Source organism: Armigeres subalbatus, chromosome 2 (genome assembly GCF_024139115.2).
Source record: "Armigeres subalbatus isolate Guangzhou_Male chromosome 2, GZ_Asu_2, whole genome shotgun sequence".
NCBI classification, from domain to species: domain Eukaryota; kingdom Metazoa; phylum Arthropoda; class Insecta; order Diptera; family Culicidae; genus Armigeres; species Armigeres subalbatus.
This window is the reverse complement of record NC_085140.1, coordinates 400274549-400293210: the sequence shown is the minus strand read 5'-3', so window position 1 is coordinate 400293210 and position 18662 is coordinate 400274549. Positions and strand designations below refer to the sequence as shown.

The following is an 18662-nucleotide window of genomic DNA, read 5'->3' as shown; positions in this document are numbered from 1 at the left end:
ATATGTCGCTCCAATCAACACTTGGGTGACCTACGACTTTACTTTCCATCCGAGGGAGTAAAGTCCAACGGTGCCGACAGGGATCGAGCCCAGGTTTACTGAGGTAAAAGGCTGTTGTTGTTTCTATTGTATTTCAATAGACTTTCCTTATATTATGAATATACCACATTTTAAAGACACAGAATGGAACTATTGTAGAAGACGTATTCTCTGGTTCAAAAAGGGAATGAACCATTTTAAAAAGGGACACGTCACGTGCTGTAAAATGAAGTGACGTATAAAGAAATGCCTTAAGAAAAGGGTTAAGTGTAGCAACTTGCTTACATGAATTTGATTATAAAAAAGAGGGTTTATAATTCGGATGCGATGTTCAATTGAAATTCCAATTTATAAAAATGTTGTTCTATTTGAGTTTTATTGTACTTTTAACATTGTATTCCAGTTCTCGAAAGCATCATTTTCAAACATCTACCTCTAGGAATTGTCTGTAGTGCGCTGCAATATTCGATTAGTTTTTTTTCTTACATATGCACTGTAAAGCACTTATAGTATAGCACTTTATCATTGGGTATAACTGAATGGATCAGTGCGATTTCGTTTGTTCGTCAATAGAAGTACACTTGGTTGCTAATCACGGCATGAACATATTTATGGGAAATCATATCACAATGGGCTAGAAATAATAATCACGAAAAAAATGATTACTTCATCGTGCTGAAATTGTAAATCGGTGCCTTAAAGTATAGTTTCAGACCCTTCATCGGTGTAAGTCACGAAGCTCTCTGATATTTTGTTAAAATAACTATCTATGACAGCGATTCTAGCTTGTGCTCCTATCCATATTGTACAATAAATAACCGTGGGTGTTCAGTTTTCGTTAGTTTTAATACTTTGTTTGTTTGTTCTGCTACGATCGCGTGCGTTATCTACAGTAATATGAAAAGTTGCGAAAACTTCGTCTTCATCTTAAGTACACTTATCACACGTACAATCATAAAAAATTCTGGCATCAAAATAAGTAGCAGTGTGCTAAATATACCTCTCTGTCACTGTTTAAAACTACTGCACCTAAACTTTTTAGGCAACTTCTTTGTGCTTCATAAGCAGCACTTCCGCTTCCTTCAATTTGAATGAGGCGGAACTGGGACTCTTGATCAGATGCTCCGTTGCCCTGCGATGACCCATATTGCTTTGTTGTATTGTGGCGGTGAGTTGTGGGTTTCGCTTTTTGTCTCCCGCGAAGTACGCTTCGATTTGAGCCAAACTCTTCCCGTGCGTTTCCGGTAGGAAGATTAGGGCAAATAGGAAGCCCACAACGGACACTGCTGCAAACACCCACTGGACCGCATGTGCGCCTCCCAAAATGTCAGTCATTGATCTGGAAATGGAAAGTAATAAGTCTTGTAAAATGACGATCCAACTTGAAGTCAAACAAAAATTACCGGTAGCTCTGAACTGCGAAGAACATCAACAAATTTGCCATGGAGTATGATAGGGAGTGACCAATTCCTCTGATTTCTGTCGGGAATAGTTCCGCCGTCATAGTCCAGGGGATTGTCAGCAATCCGATCATGGAGGCACACACATACAGCAATAAACACACTACAGGGACCCAGGTAAACGTTGTGGTCCCTTCCTTGATCCACATGGTGAACCACCCAGACACAAACATACAGATGGCCATTCCTGTGGTGGACACCATCACCAGCGGCCTTCGCGCAAATTTCTTCAAAAGCCATGCATTTAATAGGGACATCAGGAATCGAGTCAGCCCCACAAATATAGAAGCCATGTATGCGTTCACTTCCGTACCGACGTCTTGCATGAAGGTAACTGCGAAGAACAGCGTGATATAGATCCCACTGAACTGTTGAATCAGGAAGAACCAAAACAGAATGAACATCGGTCTGTACCCGGTGGGCTTCAGAAAACCACGGAACTTTGATTGGTTTGCTTCGAGGTTTTTCTCCGCCTCTCTTATCTTTGATTCTCGCTCCTTGATCAAAGAGTTCAAATGCATTTCGGATAATGGTTGATCCTATGAAATAAAATAAATCAGTTAGACATTCAATTCTGACAAGGATATGCCAACTTACCGTATGATCGGGTTGTGGATACTTTTTGTACAGAAATTTAAGCGACCGAGCGGCATCCTCAATGCGTCCCTTGGAAACCAGCCAAACGGGAGATTCAGGTACCAACAGTTGGATTAGCAAGACAGGAACTATAGTATAAATTATGTTGATCCATGCGACCAATCGCCAGTTAAGGAAAGCACCCTTGGTGTACGCGATCACCATGCCTGAAAAAGATATCAAATGTAATTCAAAAATGTAGATTATCACAAACAACTCGCCTTACCCAGCGAGGCAATAGTCGGACCAGATGAAATGAGTGATCCTCGCATGTCGGGTCGTGACACCTCCGTGATGTACACGATCGCAGGACTCGTTCCTATGGCACACGCAAACCCGGTCAGTACCCGACCGACCATAATCCAGGTGAAGTTATTGGCACAGGCAATCGCAATCCAGCCCAGAATGCACGGGACGGCTGCCAGTTTGATGGTGTTCAGCCGACCAAGGAACTCCATTAGTACTCCCGCAACCAGGGACCCGATGGGTACCATAATGACGATGATCGACGCGATCCATGAGGATTGGGCCTTCGACACCAATACGTCGCTGTTGGGATCCTCGAGCTGTGGGATTAGGATCGCCGAGTAGGCCAGCGAGATACCGATCACGACGTGAAACGCCGCCGCTATGATGGCCGAGTATATCTGGGGAAATGCTGAACGGAGCCCGGTTTCGTACTTGCTAAGCGATCGACAGCTAACTATTATTTCCTGGAATGCATCATCTTTGTTCTGTTCAGTATTTTCTCTGTCGAATAAAATGAGATAAAATGCAAGGTTGAATTAGTTATGGCGACAGTTCGTAGAAAGTAAGGGTATGTGAATGGGAAAATACGCCAGCGAGTGAATGGCTACTAAATAGGAGATGATTATGGTGATGATAATGCCTGACATATAATCACATTACTTATCTGATATTCGATGCTAATGCACTGTCATTGAAGAGTTAAGTAGGTAACAGAATGCACAAAGGTGTAATTACATTTAGTATCATGAGTGATGCGACGAATAGATATATAGTAAAAACATTCGCTCAAAGAATTGCATATTTATATTCAATGCTGATAAAATTTATTTGGCACACTGATTTGTAAGAAATGGGTTTTGTATTTTTTGTTGTTGATAAAAAATAAGAAAATTTAGGATGTTATATGTAAACTACCAAGCGTCTCCACAAACAACAATTCTAATTATTGTTTATGGCAAAAAGTTGAGGGATGTAACGCCACAAATGAAAAAAAAAAATACAGGCCTTTAAGGTAATATGATTTACAGTTAATTCGGCTGACTTTCAGAATGTCTAAAAAACACTTGAGAATGTCAGAATCGATTTCATTCTATATGTTCAATAATCTGAATTTTAGAATAATCTTTTAGAATTTCATTAATAATCATGAAATCTAAGAATACAGAGAGGATGATCATTTGGGGAGCATCCTATTCCTGTCCCCAATCTTTCTTACTTGGTAGCATAACAACCAAATGGCTTAATTAGCTGCATATACTAATCATTCATTCAAAGTTTCAGAAAGAGTCACTCAGTCATAGGTTCAGAGCTGCATAGAGCCAAAGTAAAATATTTCCATACCGGGCTGCTCATAAGTATCAATAGTGATGCTTTGAGTTCATAAAAATACATAACTTGTGATACTTACGTTAGCCACTTGTAAGCATCAATAAGAATCTAATAAACTATGTCGTTGCCAACAAAATTAAAACTTGTGTTACCGCTCCGTCGATATCAAAAGTTTCGGTATCAACCGCGGTAACAAAACTCTACTAGATAGCCCATTATTAATCTGCAGAATCCCTAAAACAGTTGAAAAAGCGCAAGTCTGTACATTAACTTAAAAATCATTCATATTTGCTTTACGCGCACGAGACTCAAACTTTTGCAGACTACACAAGAAAAAGGTCAAATTACAATTACGTCAATAAATATAAAATCCATCATCACCATCAAGGCGAATAAAATAGTTTATTAGTGCCTCAATAATTGAAAAACATTGTGAAGCTTCATGCAAACAATTAGGTATTCTTACGTCTTCCGCGTTTCTAGTGTTATATCTATGTATGCCACTTCCTCTTTCAATTCGATCACACAAATATCGAGGCAGTAAACCATTTATTCCTTTAAAAATGAACACCATTGTTAAATACACAATTCTTTGCTTCACCGCAAGTCCCTGCAAAGCATCTAACAAAAAAAGTTGAGGAAGTAATGTACATACATACAGTGAACTCTCCCTTACTCGATATTGAAGTTAGGGAGGTATCGAGATAGGGAAAACATTTGTATTTGGACAAGTAGTTAAAATTTGTTTCCTTATAAGGTGGTCGGGGTTCAGCCAAATAGCACCAAGCGCCAACGAAAAACTATCCATTTTTCGGTTGTATGACATTCGCCAGAAAGTCATTTGCCAGAAGGCCTTTTGCCAGAATCAATTTGCCAGAATGGACCATTCCCCAGAAAGTCGTTTGCCAGAATGCACCATTCCCCAGAAAGCCATTCGCCAGAATGTACCAATCCCCAGAATGCATCATACCCCAGAATTGGTCGTTTCCTATTTGTCATGCGCGCGTTTGCCCAGTATGCGCAATATCGCTTAACGTCATGAACTTGAGGCATAACTATGAACAGCTTTAAAAGAGAGGGTCATTTGGCATAAGGGACAATTTTTATAATTTTGATTTGTTGTTGTTGTATAGTTGTTTTCTACTGAGGAATAAAACACCGCACCGGTCGATAATAGAATTAAAAATACCTAATCTGTACATAAGACGTATGCATACATAAGCAGACGTATGCATACATAGCAGCTTGCCTGAATTAAGGCAAAAATGGCGGATGTTATCCTTTCTTTTAAAATAGGTGCTTATTCGGATTAAGGTAATGGTGGATGTGACTCCTTCTTTAAAAATAGGCGCTTGCCGGGATGAAGGCAACGGTGGATATGAACCCTTCTTTAAAAATAGGCGATTGCCAGAATTAAAACAATGGTGGATATGATCCCTTCTTCAAAAGAAGGCGATTGTCCGAATTTAGGCAATGGTTTATATAATCCCTTCTTCAATAGAAGGCGCTTTTCCGGATAATGGTAATTGTTCATGTAATTCATTCTTTAAAAGAAGGCGCTTGCTCGGATTAAGGCTATGGTGGATGTGGTCCCTTCTTTAAAAGTAGGCGTTTACCTCAAATGAAGCAATGGTGGATGTGATTCATTCTTTTAAAGTAGGCGCTTGTCCAAATTAGAGCAAAAGTGGATGTGATCCCTTCTTTGAAAATAGGCGTTTGTCAGAAATGAAGCAATGGTGGATATGATCCATTTCTGAAAAAAAGGTGCTTGCTCCGATTAAGGCAAGGATAGATGTTATCCCGTTGTCCTCCTTGGCATAGCGATAAGATGCGCGGCTATACAGCAAGACCATGCTGATGGTGACTGGGTTCGATTCCCGGTGCCTGTCTAGGCAATTTTCGGTTTGGAAATTGTCTGGACTTCCCTGGGCATAAAAGTATCATCGTGTTAGCCGCATGAAATACGAATGCAAAAATGGTAACTTGACTTAGAAACCTCACGGTTAATAACTGTGGAAGTACTAAACGAACACTAAGCAGCGAGGCGGCTATGTCCCAGTGGGTATGTAACGCCAATGAAGAAGAAGATGTCATCCCTTCTTTAAACGTAGGTGGTTGCCCGTGTCCGTGTTTGAATATGTCAATTGTGGATATGATTCCATCTTTAGAAATAGACATTTTGCCTAGACTTGTAGATATAACCACATATAACTTCTTCAATGAAAACAAATGGCGTCTAGTATGACTTGAAATGATATTATCCAATTGTAGATATGATTTAATTTTGAAAAGAAGTCTGCGTCTGAAATGGGACGAAGAAATATGATATCCATTCGTAAACAGTTTTTTGGTATTAGACAAATATGATTTTTTTGATAAATAGTATCCATCTTTTTGAAAATTGTCTAATATGTTGAATAATCCCTTTTATGAAAATTAATTATACCGCAAATCCCTTCATTATTAAATAGTGTCCAATCCACCAAATAATGCAAAATTACCTTCTTTATATATTTTTTTTCTATTCTTTAGCCATCAATAATTATTGAAATTTCCAGTTTTACTATTTCTGGGGAATGGTACATTCTGGCAAATTACATTCTGGCAAATGGTCTATTCTGGGGAATGGCTTTCTGGCATATGGTTCATTCTGGCAAATGGGTTTCTGGCAAAAATCATTCTGGCAAATTGATTCTGGCAAATGGTTTTCTGGCAAATGTCATACAATCCCATTTTTCTGCTCAAACTTTCATTTAGCAGCTTTAATTAGTCGCAAATTGTATCGGATATCCCTCAGCCCCATAACAGAGGATATCCTACTGCAAATCTACGTTTAATTTTGTATGAAAATATTTGAATCATTTGTTTGAGAAACTGTATAAGTCCATTTTACAACATTTTAAGAAAACAACAAAAAACTGTTTTTGAACAAATTGGCACCAATTCTTTTGATTTCTTCGAAACAGATCAATAGTTTTTGGCAAAACTCAACACTGTGGGACACTTCCAGTGCGAAAACTGTAAACAGTACTCCATCATTGCTCTTCAAAGTGCGTTCACATATGTAGTTTCTCAAACAAACGAAAAAAAAACATTTTTTTTCGTGTTTTTTGCCAGGATACGTATTTTTGGACAAGGATTCAGAATATATAAAAATCTAATTTTGGTCAAAAATGTTACATATGCAGTTTCTCAAACAAACGGTTCATTTCCGTTGTCTTGGAACGAACAAAATATCACAAGCCAGTCGAAAAGCCGCTTGGTGCGGTTTGGCTGAACCCCGACCAGGTGAACTGAGAAAGAACATGTTAGAAATAAAGACAGAATAGTGAGAAACGAATACTGAAGTTTGGAAGTGAGTATTGAGTAGTGAGATGTGTGCAGTAACATGTGAATAGTGGAAATTGAGAAATGAGAAAAGAGTCAGTGGAGAAATCAGTGGCGAGGAGTGAGTGGTAAAAAGAGAGAAGTGATAGCTGCGAAGTGAGAATTAGGATGCGAATAGTGACATAAACAGAAGCAAGGAGTGAGAAATGAGAGATGATAATTAGGAAGTGAGAAGCGAGATGTTGAATAGTGAGAAGATTACGTTTCTTACTTCTCGTTGCCTGGTCCTCACTCTCACTTCTTTCTACTCTCTCCTCACAATTCACTTCTCACTAATTATTATTTGCTCACCTGCCTCTCACTTCTCACTATTCATTTCTCACTTCGCACAACTCACTTCTCACTTCTCCCTTCTTATTTTTCACTTTTCACTTCTTCCTTCTCACTTATAACTTCTTATATCTCACTTCTGTCTTCTCATTTCTCACTTATCACTTCTAACTTCTAACTTTTCACTTCTCACTACTACTTCGCACTTCGAATTTCTCACTTCTAAATTATCTCTTCTCACCTCCAATTCCTCACTTCCCAATACTCACTTCTCACTTTTAACTTTGCGCTCTCCACTTCTCATTTTTAACATCTCACTTTTCACTTCACACTCCGAATTTCTCACTTCTCACTTCTCTCTATTTATTTCTCATTTTTCACTTCTCACTTATAACTTCTTATATCTCTCTTCTGATTTCTTATTTCTCAATTATCACTTCTAACTTCTACCTTTTCACTTCTCACTACTACTTCGCACTTCGAATTTCTTACTTCTAACTTGTCACTTCTCTTCTCTTACTTCTCACTTCTCATTTCTCACTTCCCACCACTCACTTCTCACTTCTTATTTCTAACTGGTCACTCCTCACTTTTCACTTTACACTTGAAATTTCTCACTTCTCACTTACAAATTTTCTCTTCTCACTTCTCTTTACTTACTTCTCACTTCTAATTTTCCACTTCTCATTTCTTACTTATTAATATCTCACTTTTGACTTTTCACTTATCACTTTCCACTTCTAACTTCATTTTATTTACTTTCTACTTTTCACTTTTCTCTTATTACTTCTCATTTCTCACTTCCCACTACTCACTTCACACTTTTCACTTCCCATATCTAACTTTTTCCTATATCTCACTTCTCACTAATGACTTTTCACTTCTAGCTTCTAACTTTTCACTAGTACTACTACTTCCCACTTCGAATTTCGCACCTCTACTCACTTCTTACTTCGCATTTCTCACTATTTACTTCGCACTTCTCACTTCTTACTTTTCACTTGACACTTTGAATTTTTCACTTCTCACTTCTCATTTTTCACTTTTCCTTCTCACTTATAACTTCTTATACCTCACTTCTTACTTTCCACTCCTTACTTTTCACTTTTCACTTCTCACTACTCACAACATTTTTTTCACTTATTTCTTACTTCCCACTAATCGCTTCTTACTGCTTACTTCGTACTTCTCACTTCTCATTTCTCACTTTTCGCTTCTCACTTCTTACTTTCCACTTCTGACTTGTCATTTCTCATCACTTTTCGCTTCTAACTACATATCAAGACAAAATTTTCAAAACGACTTATCTGCTTTTGTAAACAAAGATTCAAACGACGATTTGACGAATCTGATAGCTCACCCACGCAAACCAACACCATCAATAGGTAGGGGAAGGATTCCTCTACCTGTTGATGGTGTTGGTTTGCGTGGGAGAGCTATCAGATTCGTCGAATCGTCGTTTGAATCTTTGTTTACAAAAGCAAATAAGTCGTTTTGAAAATGTTGTCTTGATATATCGTGCATGTAACTGATTCTGACAACATCGAGTTAGCGGGGTGAAAATGCATTGGAAAATTACTACGACTTAGAGAATATCGAGGGAGATAGGGATATATCGACTTACGGAGGGAACGCAGTATGCTAGATTCAAGGTACTTTGAATTCCATCGAGTAAGGGCAAATATCGAGTTACAGAACGTCGAGTTAGGGAGAGCTCACTTTAAGAAATAAAAGAGGCCCTAATACACTTCCCTGTGGTACACCAAGGTCATTCTCTACGGGACACGGCACATAATCATTGAAAGCAGTCCGTTGAGATCTGTCAGACAAATGGCTTTCAAACCATTTGTATGTAGAAAACGAAATTCCAAAGCGCTCAACAGTTTGAAATCCAAAAACACAGCAATAATAGTATCTTTAAGTACGCTCCATATTTTCTTACCATTTAGATAATACCAAGTTTAATGCAGTTTCACAGGAATGACCATCTCTATAACCTGATTGTTTTGGTATTAATTAGTTGGGGAGAATGACGGCTTTGGCAGGTTTTGTTTTATTATTGTCAGGGGGGGGGGGGTTTATGACTCACTAGCGAAGGAAACCCAGCTTTGCCCGGGTGTTGAAAATGTCACAATGAACTACTTGCAGCACCGCACTCTAGATCAATTTCCGTGCGTTTGTTTTGTTTTCCTCAACAGCTGACCCAAAATAGTGTTCTAATGATTTTTTACATTTCCCCGTTAAATTCACCAACTTTTTGTATATACAAACCTTGCGGATCCCAAAACGAATCGATTAGGGAAAAATCTTGCAAATCGGTCAACCCGTTCGCGAGTTAAATCGTCAGGAAGGAAATCTCAACTCATTTTTATTATATAGATTACTATATAGAATATGCTCAAATTTGGCCTAAACATTCTTTTGCACATCAAAGAATATTGTGGCCAAATTTCATAAAATTTGGTAATGTCATCTGTCATCAAAGCCGTCTTTTCCCCTATTATACTATTTAAAAATGTAATTAGCTGGCCTTTAACTACAAGTTCTGAAATTTTCTCGTTCCTGCAACTTTTTGTATCAGAATCACTAATGATTCCTTCCAAACATGCGGCACGTGCCCAATTTGTAACGATTCATATAAAAGGTCCAGCAAGTTGCGTCCAATGACATGAAAGAAATCTTGAATAACTCTATCATTAACATTATCAACCCCAGCCGTTTTACCTAAAGAAAAGCAAATGTTTTAAAGTTCTTCAAAAGTAATATGGTAAAAACAATCAAATCGACAGTTAATATTTATCGGCTGTTTTATTTCGTCCATTTTATTTCATCCATCGGCTAATCCACTTATTCGATAGATCGGTTATGGATAGAACACTATCGACGAAATAATCATTAAATTTAGATGCAGTTTCTCGTTCTGACTGTTCTATTGTGCCATTAAAAGTGATGGACCGTGGCTTGCAACTACTAGGCTTTAATAATGATTTAAATATTTTTTATAACTTTTGTTTTTAAGCTGATAAATTTTCCTCTAAATATACTCGCAACGTGTATGTGTCAAAGATTGCAAATATTTGTACCTGATACCTATTCCAATGATTTCATTATTAGTTCTACAAAACTTTTTATATAATTTATCTCTTTTGCGTTTCAAGCGCAAAAGATCTAAATTATACCAGCTGTTAGAATTATGCAAAGTTACTAGCCTCTATCTTTCATTTATATATCGATCGTAGATCTTCAAACTAACCGTTACCGCCTTCGGGGAAGATAGAAGTTTAGTGAGAATCAAGTGAGCAACTAAGTGAAATTAACTGCTCCGAACATCAGTCGAACCCTCTTCATCATTATATTACCGAAATTTTCTTGAAAATCCACGTTTATTTCGACAAGACATGAAATTGCTTGTATAAAGTATTTTCTCCAGCACTTCAATTTAATTAAATTACTATCATTACTATTATTGTTGGTAACATTAATGACTAGCATTTCATGAACGGTTACTTTTAAATAATTACTCGTTTCGCTAGTTACAGAATCATAATTTGTATACACATGATCGATCAAAGTTCTACTGTGCTGGGAAATATACGTATAAGAATTTACTTTTTGTTTAAAATTTAAAAAAATCCGCCAAACGTTTCAAATGATACGAATTGGAATCGTCACACACATTGATAGTAAAATCACCAGCAAATACATTTAATTTACTAGGATCTTACTAGGATCAGTTTTCCAAAATCTCAATAAAACGCTGGTCACTTGCACTGGGAGTGTGATATAAAACACCATAATTACCCATCTTCACTATAAATATTAAAAGACTTCACTATTACTTTAACAAGTGACACAGAATCGTATTTCGTTTCCTGCTTGAAAACTTCTTCAGTGTTTTGTAATCGACACGATAAAAACAAAACACTGAAGAAGTTTTCAAGTAGAAAACGAAATACGTATCTGTTGATACAAAGTGATTATAGTGAAAGTAAATGGAATAGTGAAGTCTTTTACCTCTGTAACATTTCCCCAAGCATTTCCCCTAAAAAGCTCAATAATAACTAATCAAAATCGCAAAATTTTCATTAAATTGCATTTATAAAATACAATAACAAAAAATACAAAAATAATTGGTGATAAATTAGTTAGTAAAAATACTACTTCAATTAGGGACAGCAGGGACCACGATCCCTCCTCAGACCACTGCCAGTTGTGGGGCTTGCATTTGATGTGGTGGGGTTTGACAGCGGACTCTGTTAAACTTCTATGAAAAGTAGCTTTATATTCGCAAGCAACCGTGTGCCTGTCACAGCGCTCTAGCTTAATCCCAACCCACCGAGTGCCTGTTTACCAAGGAGATACACCTCATAACATCATCTGTTCTGGTACTGATCTGGTACTGATCATCGTTCAAGAACCAGCGAGGGATATAAGCAAAGCTGTGCGCCATGGTCCACCATACGGACTGGACCAATCGGCGAAGGCCACAGGGAACAGCGATTGGAAGCTCGGCTCGTGGAACCGCAAATCTCTTAACTTCATCGAGAGCATACGCATACTCTCCGAATTGATGTGCTTAAGGACAGCGGATTCGAAATCGTACGCTGTAGGAAGGATCAATGATAGTGCGAACGTGCTTAGTTCTTCCACTATTGGGACTTTTACCCTATGCTAAAGGTGACTGGTTTTAAATACCGTTCCAGTCTAGGAAACTTTCGATAGCTAGATTTGCTTACTCTTCATGTTAGCATGATGTCTTTTTTATTCTTCTCTTTTTCCTTCATTGGCTCTACATTCAATCTGGCCGTACTTTGTATGAATATATACAAATAACTTTAAAAAAAATATTTAAAAAAGCGCAAATTCAATAATATATATTACTAGTTGACCCGGCAGACGTTGTCCTGCATAGTAGGCGAGAATGTGCGTTCCGAACTGTCCATGCAAAGTTCGCATAGGAATCACAATTTTAGTTTTTCACGATTTGCTCAACTTTACTCGTAATTTTTGCATTAGAAAATATCATATAAACCCGTCGGAAACTATAACGAATGTTTCTGCTAAAGAAATGAAAAAAATCCATCCAGCCGTTTTCGAGTTATGCGGATACGAACACAGACCATTTCATTTTTATATATAAGATATTCGTGGTGCATTATACAAATTCGACTTTCAGTCTATTCGAGAATCGACTATCTTGATATTGATTGTTGAAAGATAAATTAGTATAATCATACATACTACAAAGGCGTGCATTTTTTGGATCATCAACTTTCTAACGCCTTCCTTCAAGAAAGAGCAACGAATCTTAGCAGATTAACAAGCCTAACAAGCATCAAATTCCACGATGTTATTTTGCACAAATTTGTTTACCTCGTCGAAGAACGACCAAATTGCTAAAAAGCAATCAGGTGTGGGTGTTTCTGTAACGTGCTCCTCGTGTCGTGGACTGCCAGTAGCTATCATCGATCGGATTCATCAGATGCTCAAGTTCGGATATCTGGCCTCGACACTGCGTAAAACAGCGATTTGGGAATGAAGTGTCGCTGCCCCCAAGGGCGAGTCTTATCACCACTTATGTGCGGAATCCCGTGCCAGATACGCTATTGAAGCAACCCAACAATGGTGCTTGTCCCGTCTATTATATGGAACGGCTATCTAGCATTGATAGCCGATGTGTGCATGTATTATCAACTTATTGGATTGTTTAAAGGTAAAAGATGTGTTGATAATATTGGAGGCGAATTTAAGCAATACAACACTACACATATTTTATGTAGTCATACTTAAAAAAAATTCAAAACCGTCATAATTGAAGAATAGTGATCCTAGGAGCCGTAGTGTGGTCTTCCAGCGCCCCTGCCGAAATCATTATTAGGCGCCCATTTATTCCTAAGAGAATTAAAAGAAAAGTGAACTATTTTTCATTCGAAATGAAAGGTATAAATCTTTTATAAAACAATCCAATGATAAAAAATCAAAACCTGGGCGTAGCCAGTAATTCAGAGTATTTGAAGATAGAGGTTCGTATTTTTTCATCAAGTAACTTAAATCAATTGTAGAAATCTTGTACTTAATCGACGCGTACTCTCAAGATTAAAAAAAAACTATTTTTTTAATAGAACGCTTGGAAACCATCTGTTCAGCACGTTGTAAAACTGTGCATATAAACGCGAATTTCAATCAAGCGTATTGTAATTGCGAATTTAAATTAATTTGAACTTACACGATTATGTGAAAATAGAGCTGATTTTGTTGAAATTACAAATAATTCAAAACAACATGATGATTGAAAAAATACATTATGTTTAAATTAATTCCGTTCTTACATGTCGTTTGACTTTCATTACTTTTTTCTGTGTAAATACCTACATCTCGATCACAAATCCAATTTTGCCAAAACATTCTAGTTTTTATAGTTAAGATAGTCCTACTTTTGATCGACTTCCAAACAATTATTAGAAGATAGAAAGTTTAATCTAAGAAAAACAAGAAACTGAATAAAACAGTACTCATTATATGACTTATGATAACTCATCTTATGACAACATTAAATTCTGTATTAGATAGAGATGGAAATTTCTTATCTTCTTCTATATTCATAAAAATGTATTTCTATCTGTCTGAACTTTATAGACTCCGAAACTATTGAACCGATCGGCGTGAAAAATTGTATGCAGAGATTTTTGGGGCCGGGTAAGGTTCTTAAGATGGTTTGAGACCCCTCCCACCTTTGGAAAGAGGGGCTCCTATACAAATGAAACATATTTTTTTTCATAACTCGATTAATTAGAGAACAAATCAATTTTAGGCGAAACGAGGTTCGTCGGGTCTGCTAGTTTCAAATAAAATGAACCAAACTCGAAAAAACTCGGAAATTGACGGAGGAAGTCACTGATAGCGTTTGTGAATTATTATTGTCCATTTCCAAAAAGGCATGCTTAGAACCGTCTTATCGGTCACAAGACATCTGTTGAATTTAAATTTTGTTTCGGCCACGACACATACTGGTGGTATCGTATTCTCAAGAACACGAAGCGCGTCGGTCATTGGCATAAACAATCTGTTTTCTGGTCTTAAATATCAATTTGTGTGTCGGTCTGATTGTGTATTCCTTATTCGAACGACGACGTACCGGTGCTTGCCCGTTACCTACCTTTCTGTTTACATTTCGCAACTCATTTCGGTGACGATGGCACACGGAAATTTGTAAGACACGAATCCTTAAGTTGTTGTTGACGCGGTTCTTAGAAACAGGTATTCTGTTGGCGACATTTCGAAATTTTAACATTCTGGCGGTTCGAAACGGTGTGGTCATAGTAGTTTGTTTTGCTTTTTCCTGTTCTTTCATCATTCCTATTTAAAGTTTTGATTTTAGCCTTGAATAATACACCCAGCGCCACTATGTCTGCGATGTGAATCACTTTCAATTCAACAGCTTGACGCAGTGCTTTTTCTCGATTGTGTAGATGTTAATTTATTGAGTATAAAGCGGTTCCGACTGGTTTAAACGTCGGACTCGGCTAGAAACGACCTCTAAACCAGTGTAGCGTCATAAAGTTATTAGCACATGCACATGTTGATATTTAGGATTGGAAAATAATTTCCGAGTCCATAAATCAATAGGTACAACTCCCGTTCGATACGCGAACAATTGATGACAATTAGCGATAGGCAATCTATCTTTTCACAATTCATACCGCAAGTAATACCATTCTACGTGAAATTCCCGTCATGTTCGGTATTATGATAACGATTAGAGTACAGTACGACCATTGAGCAAATACTCGCAGCGTTGAGAGACTTAATCTAATTGACGGTAGATTGATTGTAGATCAAATCACGTGTTAGGTACAGTTTTGCTGAAATCGTTCAGGAGCCATTTGACGATTGGCGCTCACATTTTATCCGTCTCGAGTGGACGCGTGGTAACTAGAGTGGTTCAAATTATGTCTTCTGCGCTTGTATTGCATTAATGGGGGGCGTAATTAAAGAAGGGCTTAAGAGGGGAATGGGATTCTGTTATTTTCTAACGTATCATGTAAATTATTTGTATGGAAAAAGGTCTTACAAGGGGCAAGAAGTGGTTGAAAATCCCAGAAAAACCTCTTGCAACATTAAATTACGGCCCCAAATATGTGTTCCTAGTAAATTTAGAACTTCTTAAAGCTTGAAAGTAGTAGGATGGAAATGACGTACTTTTTGTGAGAGAACATATTTCGCGAATTTCCTTATAATATATAAGTATACTATGGTAAATATAGTAAGAAGGAATCGTATCTTAGCGATTACAATAATCGACTTGTAAAAGAATTAGTACTCTTTCTTACACGCTTCCAGCAAGCTCATTGTTTATGGAAATGCGTGAATGCTCGAACATATCGAGCTAATTTTCAACTTGATCTATTCTCTCGACTGAACCTGCTTGGTTGTGCCGTAGTTTTACTGTTTAGGCGATCTGAGGAAAACAAAAGTTAACACGCAAATTTGAATTGTTGCCTTTTTTAGTTCAACAAGGGTTTGGATAAACATTTGTTCACAGTTAAATTAAACATTTGGGAAAAACTTAAAAATAGTAAATATTAAAATTGGATCCACTCTAGTGGGGACTCTTATCTATCATCGTGTGGAATTTGGTGGCGACGCAAGATAGATGTCTTGTGCGATTGCACAGTACACATTTCGAAACCCAGTTACTGATCACTTGCGAATCAGCTGCAATAGCTGATCAATCGTGAAACAGCTGCAATTGCAAATTGACGCGTTTCATCCTTTATCAAGTATGTTCAAAGTACGTAGATAAAATCGCACCTTTCCGCTCGAAACCTTTGAAACTTGTGGGATATCGTGAGGATTTTTAAACAGGAAAAAAAAAATGTTTGAATTACGATCAATGTTTCATTAACACGTTTGGAAACAAACAACCACTGATTGTTGGATAGGGGAAACTGGACACACATGATCCCCACTTTTTGTTTAGGATATTTCTCGATGTAACATGGACCGATTTGCATGCTTCTTGATGGACTTGATAAAGAATTTAATGAGCTATTCAAAAACGTCTTCTTCTTCTTCTTCTTCTTCTTCTTGGCATTACATCCCTACACTGGGACAGAGCCGCCTCGCAGCTTAGTGTTCGTTAAGCACTTCCACAGTTATTAACTGCGAGGTTTCTAAGCCAGGTTACCATTTTTGCATTCGTATATCATGAGGCTAACACGATGATACTTTAATGCCCAGGGAAATCGAGACAATTTCCAATCCGAAAATTGCTTAGACCGGCACCGGGAATCGAACCCAGCCACCCTCAGCATGGTCTTGCTTTGTAGCCACGCGTCTTACCGCACGGCTAAGGAGGGCCCCAAAAACGTCATTGGAAGCAATTATTTGTCCATGAAAATTACCAAAAAATCGATTTTGCCGAAAGATAGAAAATTTGGAATTTTCAAAACTTGCGGGAGACTTGATCCCCATATAGGGGGAAATTGATCCCATTATGAGTTGAACATGTTTAGGTTCTTCCAAGTCTAATGAAATGTTGAATTGGTCTAGCCTCAAATCCTAATAATTCTTCATAGTCTGCCGTAATATCAGTTGTGCGAAAATTAAATATTGTGGGTATTAAGCAAGGCAAGTATTTTAGTTTTCGAATAGAGTAATAGTGACATATAGAATGTCTGCTATAGCAACAAAATTGACATGGTGATGATGATTTATCTGCAAACCATTCACTCCACTAAAAGACAGTGGTCATATCACGACAACCATGATGTTCCCAAGAGGATCTCTCTTTATGATTGATACCAAAAATGGTTGATCGATACATAAATATATCTTTGTAATTTTAGAATCTAATTATTCTTTTAAATGGTTCAAAAAAGTCTCTTATATTTTGATCTTCTTGCCCTCAGATGCATTCAATCTATTTTACAATCATTCTAAGTAGCTGAAACAGTGACCCATTCTCACCTCTATTTGACCCATTGCCTTCCCCGACGACGGTTCATCGATATCGCCAGATTACTACCAATACCACAACCGTGATCATACCAGGATGATGACTTCATACATCAATATGGTACTATCACGTATCATCATTTTTGTAGTGAGTGTTATTATTACACAAATGCGATTTCTCTTAAACGACTGACCAAAAGATGTTGAATGAGCCTATTATTAAAAATTCTTTAAGAAGATTTACAAATAAATGGTGATTGTAAGCAAACTTCTCCTCGTTCAAACGGAAAAAAAATAATCGAAAAGATCGAAAAAAATCGAAAGATCGAACAATACTGATTTTAAGCCCTGTGATTTGTTGAATATTTTCAAAACTTAATTCACACTCTTTCTCATTGAAAATAATGTAAAATGCATTTAATAAAACTAATCAAAACTAAGTATGTTCAACTACACTTTGTTCTGGTTAATGAAATAAGGTTATTGAGAAATTCAAATTGCGGCGTGTATTGCCTGATTAACAAAATTAAAGAGACATAAAATTTATTTATACTTTTTAACTAGAAAATAGTTTTAACAGATCAATTAGTTACATACAATACAATAATATGCGACGGTATACAACAAACGCCTTAATATATGCAATATCGGGATCAAGTGTGCCCAAACTGTGGGGGATCAAGTGTGTCCATGTTGAGTATTTATCTTGTTTTGTTTTTTTATTCAATGGAAAATAAGCAATAGTTATTTGAATAAATTTATTCAATTCTACAATAATAAAACTTTGTCCAGTAAAAAATTGGTACGTTTTGGTTGGACATATTCAAAGTTATTAAACTTTTCTCCTTTGAAGAAAAAAAGGATTGAGAATGCTTAAATAATAAAACCTCTGTAAAACCCATATACATAAAGTAACTAATATCAAATGTTACTCAGATTCAATAATCTATCTAACGGATTCGTTTGCACATATCACTGGTATAAAAATGTGATTAGTTTTCGAGAAAACAGGGGGGGATCATGTGTCCCCGGGGATCATGTGTCCAGTTTCCCTATATGGAACAAAAACGTTAAGTTGCAAACTATTGACCATGTAACATCAATGCGTCTTTCACAATTAAGTTGTTCGTATAAACTGAGTTATAGAACAGATAAGAGGATCTTTATGTTTGATTTAGCATAGCTCACCGTTTTGGTTTTTACAGTGAGTTTACATGCAGTCCCTTCAAAATAGTTGAAAGTGCTGTGGTGGAGTGAGGAACTATAAGTCACAAGATCAATAAATAAAATCCAGTTTTATATTTCTGTTTTAAATTTTTTCGCCGTAGAATTTTG

The 18662-nt window shown here is 37.0% G+C and overlaps 1 protein-coding gene across 4 annotated transcripts in view; it reads right to left on the bottom strand.

Moving 5' to 3' along the window:
• Window positions 1-396: 396 nt before the first annotated feature.
• The window catches only part of LOC134213276 (facilitated trehalose transporter Tret1-2 homolog), a 65986-nt gene continuing 47720 nt past the window's right edge, over window positions 397-18662 (bottom strand). For all 4 annotated transcript variants that reach the window (XM_062692171.1, XM_062692175.1, XM_062692172.1 and 1 more), the window contains 4 exons: window positions 2362-2885; window positions 2097-2302; window positions 1443-2038; window positions 397-1378 (listed from right to left, as the gene is read on the bottom strand). In XM_062692171.1, coding sequence (XP_062548155.1) covers window positions 1078-1378; window positions 1443-2038; window positions 2097-2302; window positions 2362-2885 — 1627 coding nt within the window. In that variant the 3' untranslated portion in view covers window positions 397-1077. The remainder of the gene's footprint in view (window positions 1379-1442; window positions 2039-2096; window positions 2303-2361; window positions 2886-18662) is intronic.